At 47.1% G+C, this 19,566-nt stretch overlaps 2 protein-coding genes and 1 non-coding gene across 3 annotated transcripts in view; all 3 read right to left on the minus strand.

Moving 5' to 3' along the window:
* LOC119162091 (alcohol dehydrogenase class-3) overlaps window positions 1-19,566 on the minus strand; it is a 47,051-nt gene that overhangs the window by 12,010 nt on the left and 15,475 nt on the right. Inside the window, exon 6 of the mRNA XM_075879581.1 lies at window positions 864-1,080. Within this exon, the coding sequence (XP_075735696.1) occupies window positions 864-1,080 (217 nt within the window). The remainder of the gene's footprint in view (window positions 1-863; window positions 1,081-19,566) is intronic.
* TRNAA-AGC (transfer RNA alanine (anticodon AGC)) lies at window positions 7,558-7,630 on the minus strand. The gene has a single exon. It is a non-coding gene; the product is annotated as a tRNA-Ala (tRNA).
* fal (SAM and HD domain containing deoxynucleoside triphosphate triphosphohydrolase falten) lies at window positions 9,937-13,782 on the minus strand. The gene has a single exon (XM_037413682.2). The coding sequence runs from the start codon at window positions 13,514-13,516 to the stop codon at window positions 11,996-11,998; it is 1,521 nt and encodes a 506-aa protein (XP_037269579.1). The 5' UTR covers window positions 13,517-13,782; the 3' UTR covers window positions 9,937-11,995.

A 19,566-nucleotide genomic window follows, 5' to 3' on the forward strand; every position in this document is an offset into this window, starting at 1 on the left:
TGCAAATTTTGGCAAACGTGATCACAAATGCCTCGTCTACGCATTGCGCTTGTCAGCTCAAAATCGTCAAACCTGGTGAGTGGCCCTATAAGTATATATGCCTTTCGAATTCCCGACTTGAGGGTAATTGTTTCTGTGGATAGTTGTGAGATGCCACATAAAATGTCACACCCATTCTTTAGAACCCCAAATATCGCATGTAGTCTGAGGCATTCATCGTACAAAAAAGGCACGCGGGAAAAAGGGGGGTGGCCGCAAAAAAGAGGTGAAGAAGGCACATCATGCACGCTCGCGCCATGACCTTAAAGGTGCCGATAGTTATAGCGCGAGAACAAAACGACGACACAGAGACAAGAAGGACACGAAAGACACGAGCGCTATCATGCCATTCCAACTAGCCCAAGCTGCCACACTTGAAGGTGCGTCGCGTAACGCGGTCGCTTTCTTTCGGCGTTATTGTAGCACGCGCTAAAGTTGCTACTGTGTAACATCATGCACTATATAGACGATCTTACGTTCAACACATTGGCGCTGCCACCTTGGGCTCTTGAACGAATGTTTTTTTTTTTTGTACTTTTTGTACCGTTGTATGCGTCAACCCCTGTTTTCACGCGTTTGCGGTAGCAGTTCTCGTTCAGTTAAAGATACAAAGCGGCAGGGTTTTAGCCCAGTATGAGTGCACCGAAAACAACCCGCAAAATAGCCGAGCATGCGGTGACACCCCATGGAAGGCGACACCCCACAGCAAGAAACGCATCAGTCAATAGCTTGCATCAGTCAATGTGCATGACGGCCCTCCGAAGAGCGGGCCTCCAACGGAGGACGAGCCACGCGATGGCTCGCGTCAGTGGTGAGGCACCCACCTCTCGGGAACTTGGACTCGTTGGTGTCGACGCCGATGATGGTCTTGGCGCCCCGCTCCTTGGCTCCCATGGCGACCGAGAGGCCGGCTGCGCCCAGGCCCCAGATGCCCACTCGGCTCTCCTTGGTGATTTTGACGGCGTTCATGGCGGCGCCGTAGCCGCGCGCCACAGGACAGGCCAGGAGCCACACCTTGTCCAGCGGCGCGGCCATGTTGATCTGCGCAGTTGCTCAGGGTTCAGTTTACACACACACACACACACACACACACACACACACACACACACACACACACACACACACACACACACACACACACACACACATACATATATATATATATATATATATATATATATATATATATATATATATATATATATATATATATATATATATATATATATATATATATATATATATATATATATATATATATATATATATATATATATATATATATATATAATGGAAACAAGTGTATACCCAAGGGCTCGTGTTTCCGTGTTTTGACACAATATTAATGAAATACCTAATAGACAATAATGCCAAGGAAAGTATAAGGGAGGTTATTAGACCGAATTTTAAGGTAAATGTGAAGAAAGAAAAGTGGGTGAAAAGATAACTTGCCGTGGGCAGGAACCGAACCCGCGAGCTTCTAATAACGCATTTACCTCACAATTCTTCCTAACAACCTCCCCTATACTTTCTTTGGCATTATTGTCTGTTATACACACACACACACACACACACACACGCATATATATATATATATATATATATATATATATATATATATATATATATATATATATATATATATATATATATATATATATATATATATATATATATATATATATATATATATATATATATATATATATATATATATATATATATATATATATATATATATATAGCGTGGGGTGCGGCGATGGCGTAGTGGTTAGAGCATCCGCCTCGCATGCAAGAGGTCCGTGGTTCAAATCCCGGTACCGCGCAGTTCCCAACCGGAAAAAAAAAAATCCGCGTGTTGATGGAACTGCATTAAGAGGCCTGGGGTGCGGCCTCACCGGCAAACACCGCCGAAAACGCACTCCCTCACCAGAGAAGGATTGGCCACCCTGGTGCAGTATCCGGCCACTACCTCCCACATGCTTACGTCAAATAACTCACGGCCCTCAGTCCCCAGCAGCTGCGAAGCAACTGACCACGGCGGCGGTCAGATCTGCAACGCAGCAGAGGGTGCTAAGAATCTCTGGATCCGGACAGGCCGCCATTGGAACCTGAACTTGGCAACGTTTAATGCTAGAACCTTATCTAGTGAGGGAAGTCTAGCTGTACTATTCGAGGAGCTAGAGGGTGTTAAATGGGATATAATAGGGCTCAGTGAGGTTAGGAGGACAGATGAGGCCTATACGGTGCTACAGAATGGGCACGTCCTTTGCTACAGGGGCTTGGCAGACAGAAGAGAACTGGGAGTGGGGTTCCTAATTCACAGAAACATAGCTGGCAACATAGAGGAATACTATAGCATTAATGAAAGGGTGGTAGGTATTGTAATTAAACTGAATAAAAGATACAAGATGAAGGTAGTACAGGCTTACGCGCCTACATCCAGCCATGATGACGCTTCAGTTGAAAGCTTCTATGAAGACGTGGAATCGGCAATGAGTAAGGTAAAAACACAGTATACTATAGTGATGGGCGACTTTAATGCAAAGGTAGGGAAGAAGCAGGCTGGAGACCAGGCAGTAGGAGATTATGGCGTCGGTACTAGAAACGCCAGAGGAGAGCTACTAGTAGAATTCGCAGAACGCAATAATTTACGGATTTTGAATACCTTCTACCGGAAACGAGAAAACCGCAAGTGGACATGGAGGAGCCCTAATGGCGAAAATAAGAACGAAATAGACTTTATAATGAGTGCACACCCTGGAATCGTGCAAGATGTGGAAGTGATTGGCAAGGTACGATGTAGTGACCATAGAATGGTACGGTCTCGAATTCGCCTAGACTTGAAGAAGGAACGGCAGAAACTGATACGCAAGAAGCCAATAAATCAGCTAGCACTGAGAGGGAAAGTACAGGAATTCAGAGTGTCGCTGAAGAACAGGTACTCGGGTTTTAGAGAGGAAACCAACCTTAGCGTAGATACAATGAATGATAATCTGACGAGTATCATTACGGAGTGTGCAGTGGAAGTTGGAGGCAGGGTAGTTAGACAGGACACTGGCAAGCTTTCCCAGGAAACGAAGAACCTAATTAAGAAGCGTCAAATCATGAAAGTGTCAAGTACAACAGACAAAATAGAACTGGCAGAGCTTTCGAAGTTGATTAATAGACGTAAAGTATTCGATGTAAGAAGGTATAACATGGAGAGAATTGAACACGCTCTGAAAAACGGAGGAAGTGTCAAAGCATTGAAGAGGAAACTTGGAATAGGCAAAAGTCGGATGTATGCACTAAGGGACAAAGAAGGCAAAATAACTACCAATATGGATAGGATAGTTAAAATAGCGGAGGAGTTTTACAGAGATCTGTACAGTAGCCGAGACAACCACGACCTTAATACTATAAGAACTAGCAGTAACCCAGATTACACCCCACCAGTAATGATAGAAGAAGTCAGGAAAGCTTTGGAGAGCATGCAAAGGGGCAAGGCTGCTGGTGAGGATCAGGTAACATCAGATCTGCTGAAAGATGGAGGACAGATTGTGTTAGAAAAACTAGCCACCCTGTTTACGAGGTGTCTCCTGACGGGAAGGGTACCAGAGTCTTGGAAGAACGCTAACATCATCTTAATACATAAGAAAGGAGATGACAAGGACTTGAAGAATTACAGGCCGATCAGCTTGCTCTCTGTAGTATATAAGCTATTTACAAAGGTAATTGCTAACAGAGTAAAGAAAACATTAGAATTCAATCAACCAAAGGAACAAGCAGGATTTCGAACAGGCTACTCAACAATTGACCACATTCATACTATCAATCAGGTAATAGAGAAATGCTCAGAGTATAACCAACCCCTATACATAGCCTTCATAGATTACGAGAAGGCGTTTGATTCAGTAGAAATATCAGCCGTCATGCAAACACTGCGGAATCAGGGCGTAGATGAAGTATATATAAACATTCTGGAAGAAATCTACAGGGGATCAACTGCTACCATAGTGCTTCATAAAGAAAGCAACAGAATACCAATCAAGAAGGGTGTAAGGCAGGGGGACACAATTTCCCCAATGCTATTTACCGCGTGCTTACAGGAGGTTTTCAGAAGCCTAGAATGGGAACAGTTAGGGATAAGAGTCAATGGAGAATACCTTAGTAACCTGCGCTTCGCCGATGACATTGCATTGCTGAGTAACTCGGGGGACGAATTGCAACTCATGATTACGGAGTTAGACAAGGAGAGCAGAAAGGTGGGTCTTAAAATTAATCTGCAGAAAACGAAAGTAATGTACAACAACCTCGGCAAGGAGCAGCGCTTCGAGATAGGTAATAGTGCACTTGAAGTTGTGAAAGACTATGTCTACTTAGGGCTGGTAATAACCGCAGAGCCGAACCACGAGATTGAAGTAACTAGAAGAATAAGAATGGGGTGGAGCACATTCGGCAAGCACTCTCAAATTATGACAGGTAGTTTGCCACTATCCCTCAAGAGGAAGGTATATAACAGCTGTATCTTGCCGGTACTTAGCTACGGAGCAGAAACCTGGAGACTTACAAAGAGGATTCAGCTTAAATTGAGGACGACGCAGCGAGCAATGGAAAGGAAAATGGTAGGTGTAACCTTAAGAGACAAGAAGAGAGCAGAGTGGATTAGGGAACAAACGGGGGTTAAGGATATTATAACTGAAATCAAGAAGAAGAAATGGACATGGGCAGGGCATGTAGCGCGTAGACAGGATAACCGCTGGTCATTAAGGGTAACTGACTGGATTCCCAGAGAAGGGAAGCGGGTTAGGGGGAGACAGAAGGTTAGGTGGGCAGATGAGATTAAGAAGTTTGCGGGTATAAATTGGCAGCAGCAAGCACAGGACCGGGTTAACTGGCGGAACATGGGAGAGGCCTTTGTCCTGCAGTGGACGTAGTCAGGCTGATGATGATGATGATGATGATGATATATATATATATATATATATAGGGAAACTGTGCCATCAGAATCCAACCTCAAATCAAATCCACCCCCCCTGCTATGGCCTCAGCGGCTCTGCATTGTGCAGATAGTGGCTTGTGGGAACGCGTGGTTCGAGCTAGTATACCGAAAAATAAACGTACGATTTCTAGATATACACGTGAATATCCGCTTCCGCAGTCGTATATCAACCAAATTCGGGCAATAACGTAACCCTATCAAGCGTGTTACAATGCATTATTTTGCTAGAGGCGTGGGCCGGGAATGAAAAAAAAAAAAAAGGCGTGTCATGCGGCATCGTATTAACAAGATTTCACGGCACATGACAGTCAAAACTTGCCTGGTCTAGTGGAGACTGGGACGGAAGCTTCGTCCGGACGTGCGGCCTTTGGCATGTTCAGCGGAAAAGAAAAAGTGTCCGCCGCTGTCTGCGTACCAGTCGCTGCCGGGTCGCACTGCTCCGTGCCCTAGCCAGACCACTGAGCCAGTCCGAAAGGTATGCCCATTGTTCGTCGTTAAGCGTAACCATGAGCCCTCGGCGAAACGCCGATCCGCGGGAGAGTGGCGCGGAGGAGGCGCATGCTGGGTGACATTCGAATCGACGTCCCGGGGGCCGTATTGGAGCATGTGTCGATTAGGTGTTTTAGTGTTTGTCGACTCTTGCTGGACTGATACCGCCTTTCGCGCATATTTAGTTGCAAAATAAAGTTTTGAACAGACTGCTAGCAGCAACGTTTGCACACGAGAAACGTTGGCTAGCCGTGAATTCTGTCCATCCTGTGGCAAGACCCTGCCCCCCCCCCCCCCCCCTCGGTTCACACATGCTTTGCAGCTTATGTATGTTTATTTTGACTGCACTTTTCGGAAATTTACTCAGTAATAGTATTTTCCTCATTACTGCTTTCGAAGCTTATTTTCTTAATATAGCGTGAGAGCGCATTTTGTTGTATATAGCATGCAGTATTGCATACATTCGTTTCCTTTAGATTGTACATTTAGTTTTCTGTTACTCTTTCTTTATTTTTATGTCTTCACCTAGAGAGTAAAGGCCTTGTCACGAAGCTATCACCATTGTAATTCGTTGGTGTTGCCACTCTGTTTCCAGTGAGGCAGCAAAAGGAAATGTATGCCGCAGTCCGCTTTCAGCGCCTATACGAACAGGCGCGCTTATGAGGTGTGGCACTTGACAGCTCATTTATGGTGAATAGCTTCTAATGGAGGCTGAAAGCAAGGCATGTGCAGTGCCGCGGTTACAACTACGTATTGTCCACTTAGACAATGGACCCGTACTCCATACAAGAGAACTCTCTCACTGGGGCAGTTTTGCAGTAACTCTGTGCGCTCTGTTAAACCTTTGAGATTATTACCTCCTAAGTTGAAGGGATCGTTACATGCATTTCCACTAGAAACAAAAAAAAAAGCTCTGCATCACCACAGTCCGCATCAGCTGATTTCAAACCTGCATTATGCCTACAGGCTGTGAAAAAGGCTGCTTTAGTTAACGCAGCGCCTGTGGCCTCCAAGCTTACGCTCGCGACAAAATGCAGGATTGAAAAAGCCCGCCTTTTTTGGCACAAAGCGTTACCTAACCAAAAGGTGCCGCCATCTCTTGGCGGCCAGTCGAACTTTTAGTCTGCCCCTCTCTTTCCTCTTTTGACCCACTGAATTCGTCCACGGTACGGCGGGTGGTGCCAACACCACCTAGATAAAATGAGCTAGAATCTAGCTCACCTTAACCTAGACTACAGATTGGCGGTGCACTAGTATTCCCCCCCCCCCCCCTCCTCGCACCTCCTCGGCTCGTTGTAGCGTACTTCCTGCCCTATCTATTGAAATCTTGCCGAGACTCGTGGTTCCATTCAAAAGCGAGCCGGGCGAGCAATCCTTTCGCTTGCACATGAGCCCTCGCTTAGAGAAGACACAGCCGCGTTTGCGAGCGGTTCTTCCTGTACGAGTGTTTATTAACTCATTGAAACTCGTTTGATGACCGACAAGATTACCGCGAGTTTCTCACCAGCTTGGTTTTCCCAGCTGGCAAGTGCTTGCCCAATAGGTGCGGGATATTAACACGCACGGGAGATTATAACGCGTATAGCTATAGTCTACTATATTTCAAAAACAAACAAACGTATCACACTTGTAAGCGTTTATACATTTAAAGAAAAAAAAAACATCTCTAATTGTAGACATTCTGAACAGTTTCAGAGAAATACCAACCCTGGAAGTGCACCTTTCCAAATACATGAGGATTTAAAGGGTAGTAAACACTACCTAATTAATGCGTCACAGGGGATGCAAGTTCACCGTTTGCTTAGTTGTGTGATGAGAACGACAGAAAACGAGGCCGAAAGCAGTGTCATCTTAAGCGTTTTTACCGATAACGAAGCGATAACAATGTCTGGCGAGGCTTTGGAATTGGGTCATCATTGACTGACCTGCTGGCGAAACCCAGATCCAGAACGCTGTAAATTGGGCCCTTCTATAGGACTCAGTTGATTCCAAATTATAACTGAATAAAAAAAAAAAAAAACACTACGTGAAGAAAAAAAAAATTATGGAGGTGCGGGGTATCGATCCCCGTACCTCTCGCATGCTAAGCGAGCGCTCTACCATCTGAGCTACACCCCCTTTTTTTTTTTTTTCCTTTATTTACCTGAGCTACACCCCTAACGGATCTTTCGGGAGAATTTGTTCCTATATAAAGGTGTCATAAAAAAAAGTTTTCTTGGTGTGACAGAGGTGTGGCAGTTTGGGCTAGTTCGTATGACATGACAATAGTTATAGCGCGAGAACAGAACGACATCCTGATCGGGCTATATTGCTCTGTCGCGATCAGCAGTGACGACAGCGTGACACCGGTATTTAGAATTTTACGAAGGTCGTGTCCTTCTTTTCTCTTTGTCGTCGTTCTGTTCTCGCGCTGTAACTATCGTCATGGCGTGACACGTCACGGAAGAAAATTCATCATGTTACTACATGGTTACTTTTGATCACGATCGAAGTTCTCGATCCCGATTGGCTCTCATACGCAAGCTACATACGGGAGCCAATCACCGTTGGGAACTTTGATCCTGATCGGGCTATACATATTGCTCTATCGCGATCAGCAGTGACGACAGCGTGACACCGGTATTTACAATTTTACGAAGGTCATGTGGTTGGTGCAGAACGTTCCTTATTAGTAGTTCGCGGGAAATTTGAATACCAAGCACTCTTTGGAAGTCTTGCGACGGAGCTTCGGTTTTGTGTGGGCCAGGGAGTTTTGTTTGCTAAAACGGTGCATGAATAAGACTAAAACGGGAACGTCTGATCACAGCAACATCTATCACCTAGGGGTGTAGTTTGCGCATACAGGCGTTTGCATACAGGCGTGGACGGCGAGCCCGGTTACCCATGTGCCGGGGGCAAGGGTAGGCTGTAGTAGCTCTAGCAAGGGCGACTTAGAGAGCCTACATACGCAACGACGAACAAAACGACGACACAGAGACGCGCTATAACTATCGTCATGCCATACCAACTAGCCCAAGCAGCCACACTTCTAAGCAACGACGAAGGCGCGGCGCGGCGTATGTAGGCTCCTTAGGCCGACTCTAGCTACGGCGCCCTCTGGGGAAAAGAGGAGAAGGGGGAAGGGGAAGTTGGAAGCGCATTTTTTCTACCCTCACCCAACCCCTCATTAATTTTTCAGGAAAAAAATGTACACGGTAATGGTGTCTGTTTCGAGTTTGGAAATGCGGATAGTCATTCGCACGCGCTTCATATATTTCATAAAATGCATTGCCAAGTCAAGTAATCATCCAGCGTTATGGCACGTAACGCGCAAGCACTAGATATTTACGCGGATACACCGTATATGTACGTCGTATTCGTTCGTTCGTTTTTCTTTTTTCTTTCGGCAATGCGCTTGAACTGGTCTTTTACCCTTTTCAGCTCGTTTCAAACTAATTAAGGGACGATGCGCGTGGTAGAGGTCATTGGAAATGATTTAGACCATGTGGGCATCCACCATTTGCCGGCTAAATTTGTTCCACACACGAAGTATTCTGTTGAATGAACCTAGGGTACGTAAGCTTCCAATTTCGACCATAGCCATTTGACTAACTTGTTTTGTGTGCTTTCTTCAATTAACAGTTTGTACCAAACGACACTTGCCCTCTTCATTCCTGGGAAAACGCTAAGATGGGCACTGAATTAAGCCTCTGGGCCAAAACCATGGTAGAATAGCGCTTTTGCAATCCGCCAGTCTGAATACACTGCTGGCGCTATATCAGGTACTGAACACCCCGACACCGCACGACTAGTGATTGAGAACGTAGATATAAAGACTGTGGAGTGCAAAGTATATTGTTTCCAGATCTTAAAGCATTTCACCGGAATTAAGCAAGTGCGTTTTCAGGCGCACCTTTTATCCAGAATTAATCCTGAGCGCGCTGTCTCGACACTGATGCTGTACGATGTATACGGCCTCGTGATTAATTCTTAATCTCGGTAAACCACAAAAGGAATTCTGCACATTTTCACAACTTAGGTACGCACGGGATTGGGGTTTCGAGCACTCCAAATGCGAAGGACATGTTGCATATTTGCAGTACTTACCTGAATTCCTTGAAAATGCAGTGTTCCTTCACCTACCACCATTCGTCTACGTAAACGTATCGAGACGATAAGTCATTTCACGCGCTTACAGCGGCACAGATGCGTCTTCGAGTCACCTATAGCCTTGGCCCAGTTTTAGTTTGTGCTGTACGAGAAGGGTCAATTTATTGCTCAATTCGAACTTCGCTATGTTTAACTCAGTGAGTGTACAAGAGTATTGATCGCTTTATACGACTGAACAAAAGCGTTGGTTCCTGTTTAAATAAATAAATAGAACTGTTACTCTATTTGTAATTTCTTGCCTGATATGCAAACCAATTCAAATAACAGAGCCCACATTTTCGTTAATGTAACTTTATTAAACCAGCAGAGGTCACGAAGAACAACAACAACACAGAGAAGACTCCGGGGTTCAGATAGTCGATCACAAAAAAAAAAAAAAAAAAAAACCATCTGTAGGTCTGTCATCGCGCGTCGCAGAGAGCCCGAGCCCGGCTGACCTCGACTGTTTGCGCAAGCTGACAAGTTTCCCACGACGCCCTCTCGGGGTTTCGATTGCACAAGCTTGTGAAAGACATCCATCACACTCGCAAATTAAAGGCAGACGTATACGCAGTCCAAGCACCGCGAGCTCTTGACAACTGTTACGACATACATATTTTATTTGAGCGATAACTTCAGTATAGGGGGAAGGGGGGGGGGGACTACACCTACGATAACGGCGAATCAACTGAAATTAGGAATTAGACTTAGCTCACACGCTGCTTAAGTAGCACGTTTGCAATTGCGAGCATGATGTCCCCTTTGGCACGAAACCCGAGACTGAAGCTCCGGGTTCAAGATATGTGCTCCTCAAACTTCTTTTCCCCAGCTTTGCTTTCTTTTCCCTACAATGCTTTCTGCACGTCAAGGTGCTTATAGTGCAGGACGTACATTTCGAAATGGGTGCTATTTTACGCTCGCAATCCCGAACAACGCACATCAAATTTTCGCACTTTTTACCTGTGCATTAATAGAAGCAACCAATTAGAAATTTAAGATGACAGATTCACTTAAGTGTACCAGATGTTGTCGCAGAACTTTCCATTTCTGGCGCAGCTATGCTTTCTGACGAGATGCAACACCAATGCCATTGGGCTTTTAAATTAAAATTTTTTTTTGAGCCAGTAGGCAATGATAATTGGAACACCTTGTATATATGAACACAAACGGCATGGAAAGATACCTTAACTACGTATAACACATATTCCTTCAGTGTAATTGTTATTCCTAAGCAAGAGTATTATATATTACGTAAGTGTTATACATAAAAACTAGGTATATATAAGCTTATTTCCTTCTTTGGAACATACATTAAAATGAGATGAGCCCTGTACACACACGAGTGACGCAGCTGCTTGGCTGCTCCATTGGAACTTGTCCTTCATCCGACCGCGCCGCGCGAGATCGCAGCGACCCGTGCGGCCGCCTCGTGTATCACATTTCTATATGACCCGTCGAAAGGAACACACGCGAGAAAAAAATATATATATTTTTTTTTTGTTCCGGGTATCACGCAAAGCGCTTCGTCGGTGACGCTAAGTTACTTCGCAAGCACATATACACCCATAAACTGGCACACCTGCGTTCAAACTGCGTCACTGGTCCCACCACTTTTCACGGAATGTAATAAAAGTTCTCAAGGACGATAACCACAAATGGAGCAATGGACGTCTTGACGCTGATACTATACGGCTCGTTTACTATAGGACGGACGAATCAAAAATAGAGAGAGGGGGGGTGGGGAATGCCACGAACGCGAACTCTTCAAATATCATCTTACATTCTTGAATATTTGCAGGCCACATTGCGTGGCAGGACATCTGGACACGAGCGCGAGGCTAGAAATGATCGAACTATAGTGCAACGGATACGGGCGCACTAACACCGGAGTAAACGACGCTACTACAAGCCTCATAATGCTCACAATCTGGGGTCGGTCCAAGAGAGTTAGACTAGAAGCAACGTGGAAAGGAGGCAGAAATCGAGACTGCATGCCTAGCTCGTGGCGCTAACAAACGCAGATATACCAGCATTCTAGTGTACTGAAGGGGCCGCGCACAGTACATTACGCACTCTAAGAAAAGACCGAGTAAAAGGGGCGTCTTTTTGTCCTATAACGATAATCGTCACATATCTTGCGTAATTATCGCCGCGCGCCCAGTACTTTCAGGTCACGAACGACATGCGCGTTATCAGAGTGACATCGCGTTCCCGATATGAAAGTGGCCAGCTCTGAGCTTTCAAGAAAGGAAGCGCAAGCAAGCCGGATGACGATTATTGTTGTCGGACAAAAAAGACCCTTTTTACTCGATATTTTCGTAGAGCGCGGTTGCGCATTCGGCCCGCAGCAACCATTTACTCCTCCAGCTGGAGCGCTTTCAGGCAAAGCTCGACGTGCTCGGCCAAGCCCGGTTTGCCCGGGGCTCGAAGCAGGACGTGCCAGCGGGCGTCCAGGAAACGCGACGGCAGAACTGACGGCTGAACGTGCAGCTGTTCGGCGCGCAGCGCTCGATCCGGCTCGGCCTTGCGGTAGAAGAGCACCTTCTTCACCGGGTCGTCCTTGCCGCAGCCCCAGTGGATGTTGACCAGATCCACGACGAGGTCTTCCGCCTTCGGCTTGACGTGTTCCGGAAGCGCCGCCATGATGGCCGCGCGCATCGTCTCCTCGCTGCTGCCGACGCCGCGGTCGCTCTTGGAGACGCTGCCCAGGAAGCGGTACAGCGGACAGGGCCTGCGCGACCGGGTCTCCAGCGCCCTCCACAGCTCCTGCGCCCGTAGCACCTCGGGATGCTGCATGGCGTCGGCGCGGCGCACGGAGAGCTCGACCCAGGCGTCGGTTAGGGCGACGAAGGCTTCCACCCGCTGCGGGCTGGCGTCCGGCTGTCCGGCCTCGTGCGTCGTCCACCACAGTCGCAGACGGCCGCCGCCGTTGGGCGACGCCACCTTTTCGTCGGCCAGCTGCAGAGCGTCGCAGATCATGGCTTCGAATATGCTGATCATCTGGTGGTGATACACGTTGTTGTGCAAAGTGCTGCGCATGCGGAACATCTCGTACACGTTGTTGAGCTCCTTGTCGCGGAACGCGATGCGCGTGAAGCCCTCGTGCTCGACGACGCGCGCGCTGCCCACGAGCCGCTGGAACTGGAAGCCACAGGCCAGACCGACGGCGTGGCAGTCGCGCAAGTAGTAGTCCCATTTGTCCACGTCCAGTCCGGAGTCGCGGTTGTTGACCACTTGGAAGAGGAACCACCGGGAGGGTTCGACCCCATTCGTGTCACCCAGTATGAGAGCCTGCACGAACTTGACGTCGTCTTCCGTCAGGCCCTGACCGGGCCATTTCGCCTCCCATGCGCTGAACGTCCGGTCCAGTCCGTTCACGGAGACCAAGTGCGCGAGAATCTTGCAAGACATGGCCTCGTGTGTCCATCGAGGTTTCAGGCCCCTGTCACGCGCGCCGCGCCGGTAGAAGTGTTCCCAGAAGTGCGAGAATGGGCCGTGTCCGAGGTCGTGGCACAGGCCAGCCAATTCGAGGCACAGCAATTCTTTGTCGCCCAGCTTGAGCTCAGGCTGACAATCGCGCAGATGCGAGCCCAACAATCGAGCCAGATGAGCCGTGCCGAGGCTGTGCTCAAAGCGACTGTTCGAGGCACCCGGGTAAAGGTAGGCTACATGCCCCAGCTGGCGAATGTGCCGCAGCCTTTGGAACTCGGGAGTGTCGATCACCGCTACGGACACCGGGTGCAACGAAATTTGGCCGTGCACGGGATCCCAAAACACCTTCCGAGGAGGCAGCACGTCGGCGCGCAGGTCCACTGTCACCGTGTCCGTAGTCGCATCGGAGCGCTCACCACTTTCACTGCCGTCTGCGTTGCCCATCGCTTGACTGGCTCTCGCTTCAAAACAAATGCAAGCTCGTTTTCGCTGACGGATTGTTGTACGCGACGATCGCTAGCACTGTGCTCGTTAAGAAATGCCGGACTTGCGGAGAATCACAAAGGTTAACAGCCGCGAGAAGTGAAGCAGCTGCGACTTCGATACAACGGTAGCTAGCGCAGCAGTGCGAGTTTACCGGCCGTCTGCCCGCCTGCGACTAGCTTCTGTAGACGGATGGACGAATGATAGCACACCTGCTCAGTGGTGGGTAAATGAATGTGTTGCGTCCAATCTTCGCAAAAATACAGGAGAACGTTGTAAGGTGGCGCCATCTAGGCATATTGTTACACAGCTTAGTGAGCTTTCAAAAATGAACGCTAGGGTCACAACGCTGAGGAGCGAGGCGGGTAATTCAAACCATCACTATACCGAACAAGAGACCTCATGGGGGGAGTGATTCTTAAATAGGAAAAACGAAGAGAAAAGTGAGCCCCGCAACTATTTGCATCTAAGTGCGACACTTCAGCTAACTATGGAAGGAGATAAGGAGAGATTGAACAAATACATTGAGAAGTAATTATTGAGAAAGAGAAGGATTGGGACATAGTTAAAGGAGCCCGAGGACGGGGCACCATTCAGCGAGAGCTTCACGGCGTCAGAAAATGGCGGTGGGTGAACCAGTCGGCCAGAGCGGCGCTGTTAGGGTGTAGCGCTGTCGTCGGTGATCGCGGGGGCACAACCGTTCGGCATGAAATCCAGTAAGCGAATCCCCAAGAGACCCCTTGAAGCGAAATTGGCATAAATACTGTAATAGTTATGACATTAGTCATTCTGTGTGCCTCCACAGTAGGCAGCAGTATAAATTCGGGGAGATTTATAGCGCATTTATGTTGAAGGCAGACACCCGTCGATAATGAACTGTGTGCTGATACCGAGGAAATACATTTGTCGTAAGGCCGCTGGTTTAATTATGTCTAGATAAAAATAGTGCAAAAGAGCAGTATATGAACTTCACACACATGCTACTTAAATGTGTCGGTTATCTTCTAAGTGAGATGCGATGGTATATCTGTCTGTGCGTGGGGCGGGGGGGGGGGGCAGTAGAACGGAGGCGACGAACGTATCATGAAAGATCAGTGTCGTGCGGCGCCTTTTCATTTGTTCTTCACGCGCGTTCGCACACACAGTAGTCTCATAAGGTTGGATCAATTTGCAGCCTGCCTACAGACATAATATGCCTTAATGCAAGCATGCTTATTAGGCATTGCAAATAGAGGACGTACTTTTCATATCCTTTAAAAGAAACTTGCCGTATTTACCCAATTCCAACGTTTGAAATCGCATGCGCGTTAGATTCAAGTACAAAACTTCAGCTGTATTTTTCTTTTTGGGTCATGTAAAAAAGGTGCGCGTTGGAATTGGGTAAATCGTCTCTCTCTCTCTCTCTCTCTCTCTCTCTCTCTCTCTCTCTCTCTCTCTCTCTCCCTCACACACACACACACACACACACACACACACACACACACACACACACACACACACACACACACACACACACACACACACACACACACACACACACACACACACACACACACACACACACACACACACACACACACACACACACACACACACACACACACACACACGCACGCACGCACGCACGCACGCACGCACGCACGCACGCACGCACGCACACATACGTGCGCACGTACGTACGGCTTTCTCAGAAAGAAAAGCTTCTTAATTGCCGAGAAATTCGTCCTCATCTGGGGTATTAACCCGGGACCCACGCCTTTCCGGGGTGGTCGCTCTACTGTTCACATCTTGACAGATTCGCAGCAAGTGACCCAAACACTTCGAACTCGAAGTAAGCTACCAGCGTATACACGCCAAGCACATCCTGCACCCAGCCGCGCAATTTCAAGAACTATTAGTCCGCGGGCACGAATTAAGTGGATTTCCGGACACACCAATATACCGGGACACTAGCTAGTTTATCAACGAACCTTGCCGCATCAAAGTAAGGAATGACTCGGGGATGACAACACGAAGAAGGCCGCAACGATGACCCTGGATGAGACCCACGAAGGCAAATACCGAGCGAAAGTACAGCGTCAGCGAAAAAATTAGATGAAACTACAAAATACGATGTCTGCAGCCACCTAGATCCGCCCGCCTCTATGAGGTCACGCTTATAAGGTTACAAACGTGAAGTGTCACGTTCACAACCATCCCGGTGCTTCAAAAATATACCCGACAAGGTGTTTTTCATTTACAGATACTGCAGGCTCTTCTCGGGACCATGAAGGAGTGAAAACAACCCAACTGACCCCAACTGCGACTATACTGTCAAACGCAAGCAACGACGGAGCATATCATCTGGTAATACCTGCATGAATCAAGCCGAGCTGTTTTTATGGAAAAAGTCCAACGTACCCTGCCTGACCTACAGCAAGACATGGCGGAGACTACCCACTCGAACATCCACTCGTCAGAGCCAGGCTGAATATGTGGTGCGATGCCTTGCGCACAACGGTCATTCTCTGCCCAGCAATAACGAGCTCACCAGTGTGAGAATATCGCCTGTCTATTAAACATCTTCTGTAAAGATGTGAAAATATATTGGCAATGATCTTGTTAGATTGAATGCCTAGAGCTTCCGAAAAAGCGTACCGTTGAGCAGCTTCGGGCAGCAAGCAAGATTGCGTAATAAAAATGAGGATGCTTCCCCTGTTCTCAGGTTTTAAAAAATGCGCCTGTGTTGGACTCTTCTATATAGAGTGCATGAGGCATCCGTGTAGATGATTTCTTCTTCGTCAAGTATACTTTTGAGGTACACTCAATAAGCCGCTGAGCGTCTATTGCATCGTGAGCTTCATAGTTGTCATGGTCGCCCCGCTTGATGCCACCAGGTGCCCATGCGCGCGCTCTTGATTACAATAAAAGTCACGCGTTCGAAAAAAAAAAAGTATTGTACGTGCTCTATAGGTCATGACGCGTGCTCATATTCTTGTCTCTTGTCACTCACCACCATGCGTATACTATAGATTTCAGCGCACGTGCTATTACGAAAGAAGAGAGAAAGCGCGCGACAGAACCCCGCAACTCCGATTGTACTTGACGGACTCTATAATGAAAAAAATTGCGGCAGTCGATTCGTGAGGAAATATGAGCTCTGTTAATGATTCGATGATTACTTCGAAATGTGTTGCAGGGTCTCTTTCAATATTTGTAATTTAATCGGCCCAGTCTGTGCATCAACGCCAAAAAGCATGATTGTGTGTGTGTGGGGGGGGGGGGAGATGGGGGCGTGATCAATCCGTATATCCACTTGTCAGCATCGAGATAAAAAACCGGGGAGGTTCGGACACGAGCGGTTAACAACTTGATAACGAGGGAACCGAATTCTTAAAATGAATTAGTAACAAAGAGTAACCAGAAAAGTCGAGAGTTGTTCGCAAGAGTTGCAATGTGGGCCGGTTGGTGATAATTGATATTGATATGTGGGCTCCAACGCCCCAAAACTACCATATGGTTATGAGAGACGCCGTAGTGGAGGGCTCCGGAAATTTCGACCGCCTGGGGTTCTTTAAACGTGCACCCGAATCTGAGCACACGGCCCTACAACGTTTTCGCCTCATTCGGAAACGGGGCCGCCGCAGCTGGGATTTGAACCCGCGACCTACGGGTCAGCAGCCGAGTGCCTTAGCCATAGACCACCGCGGCGGGGCTCCGGTTGGTGATGCATGTGAAAATATTTGATGTGGCGCGTCCGTGCTTCACTTCGGGCTACATCAAATATTTTCAGGAGAGTTGTCCACCTCGATGGAACAGTACACATTAAGGTGCTCGGCTGCTGACCCAATGGTCGCGGGTTCGATTCCAGTCGTGGCGGTGGCGTTTTGATGAAGGCGATACGGTAGAGCCCCCCCCCCCCCCCCTCGTGTAGTGTGCAAATGTCAGTGCATGTTAAAAAGAAACACCAAATGGTCGAAGTTTCGGGAGCACTCCACTGCGGCGTTTCTCGTAATCATATCGTGGTTTTGGGAAGTAAAACCACAGACATTATTACTGAAGTCCAGAGTTAAACTGAATCGGCCGGTGTGGTGAAATGCTAAAATGGGAAGTGGCAATTTTTTTTTCAGCCATAACGTGGGAGTGCTGTTTGGGCTGGTCGCAATTGAATGATGGGTTTTCTGTGTGCCCACCACGTCCTCGTCTTCAGGCACGAGTCCCATATGTCGGTGAACTCAGTGATGAGTTGACTCACTCGGGCTCACTTAGATCGGGCCGTGAGTCTAAGTGAGTGCAGTTGAGTAATATTTTGGTGAGTGTGGAGTCGAAGTCAGTCCGGTGAGTCGAAAGCGCAAAATATGCTTCTTGAGTGATTCTGAGTGAATTCCACTTTCTTTTGGTCGACCTAAGGTTCTATCTATAGTCATCTTCAACATTTCTATCAGTCTCACCTGGATTCACGTTCATACACCGTTACTTATTACTTAGAGGTGTGAATTACGCAGGGGGTGCCTTGACCACTCTCCCCCCCAACTCTTCCAGAGAATTTGCTGATTATTACATCTTATGATGTTATCTCCTCGAAGAAAAGATGGCCTTACAGGTTTGTAACAGCTGAGAACTTGTTTCATGTCAAGCAGCACCAAGAAGAGCACCGATTACGTGAGACATTGGTGTTAAAAAGCATTGGCACAAGGGTCGAAGAAGCTAATTCTAGGTTGGCGGACTCATGAGTCGACTCGCTCGTACTCACTCAGAGTCAGATCAAGCTGCGAGTCTGAGTCTAAGTGAGTCCGAGGGAGTAATGTTTTGGTGAGTTTGAGTCCGAGGGAGTCCAAAGCTCAAAATATATTACATGAGTGAGTCTGCGTAAGCTCTACAAGTTTTGCCGGCCTATAAGCACGACCAATCACCTGTGTAACACGGGAATGAGCTAGCGTGACATGGGGATTCAGGATCGCTGGATGAGGACATACAATAGACTGATGGTCATGATGGCGAAATTGTTCAAAAGCAAAAAGAACAAAAAACTTGGTTTTGTGCATAAGACTGCGTTTACGTTAAAAGTGAGAGATAACTAAAAATATCGTTAAACCGCGATATCACATCCCACTGACCACTTTTTCCTTCATTGCTGTTGTTTCATGCCACGTTTCAAAGCACGATCAAAGTCACAAATCAAATCTCACTCCGATGCCCATAGTTAAAAATCGTGATATGGCAGCCAGGTACGTCCGTATACCTATTACGTGCGAAGGGCGAACCATTGTAGCTCTCGTGACACACTAAACGCCGTCAGGCAGAGTGTGGCGTGACTCGTCGCTGTTTCTGATTTCCACCTCGCCATATTAGAAATTTCAGGAATCAGGAAGAAAGTCTACAGCGGCTCCTGTATGATCGACGCATGCGCACTCTGAACGACATTTCGTAAGATGACTGCAGCGTCGCGAAAGTACGGGTAACATTGCACACAAGCTAGGGAGCTGCAGGAAGGACTAGGGAGAGTGGATGCAACAACTGGCTACCCGTAAGATAAAGAAAATAAATAATAAAAAAGAACGCGCTTTCATCGACGTATGGCGGGCCCAGATGTTTTGATAATGCTAAAAAAGAATCCTGTAAAATCCGGCAATTAAGAATGTCCAAGTATAGTATATTGATATTAGGCCAGTCATCAGAAGCGTAACTTTACTACATTGCTCAATGCCTGACTACTTCAGAGTAGAAGGAGTGGTTCTTGTTAGAAAAAAAAAAAGGACATTGATTTCTCTTTCGTCGTGGGAAATTTGTGCAGTATGAAGTAATAGAGCTCTCCGTTTGAATACAGCCATTCTAGTTCAATTACCAATATCTCAAATTAAGTACTACTTTTGCGATTTCTGAAAAAAATGAGGGGGGGGGGGTACGCTATAATTATCACCTCCTGCAAGTTTCCCATAAACAAATTTTGTTATTTGTTCACTCATATATCGCTTTATCTTAGGCAATGTTATTCCTGCTAGCAGTAAAGACTAATACTGTCATATAATTTC

Source organism: Rhipicephalus microplus, chromosome X, assembly GCF_043290135.1.
Source record: "Rhipicephalus microplus isolate Deutch F79 chromosome X, USDA_Rmic, whole genome shotgun sequence".
NCBI classification, from domain to species: Eukaryota; Metazoa; Arthropoda; class Arachnida; order Ixodida; family Ixodidae; genus Rhipicephalus; species Rhipicephalus microplus.

What these genes read in the sequence shown, in the direction of transcription:
- fal (XM_037413682.2), bottom strand. Translation starts at nt 13,516, where the DNA reads ATGGGCAACGCAGACGGCAGTGAAAGTGGTGAGCGCTCCGATGCGACT.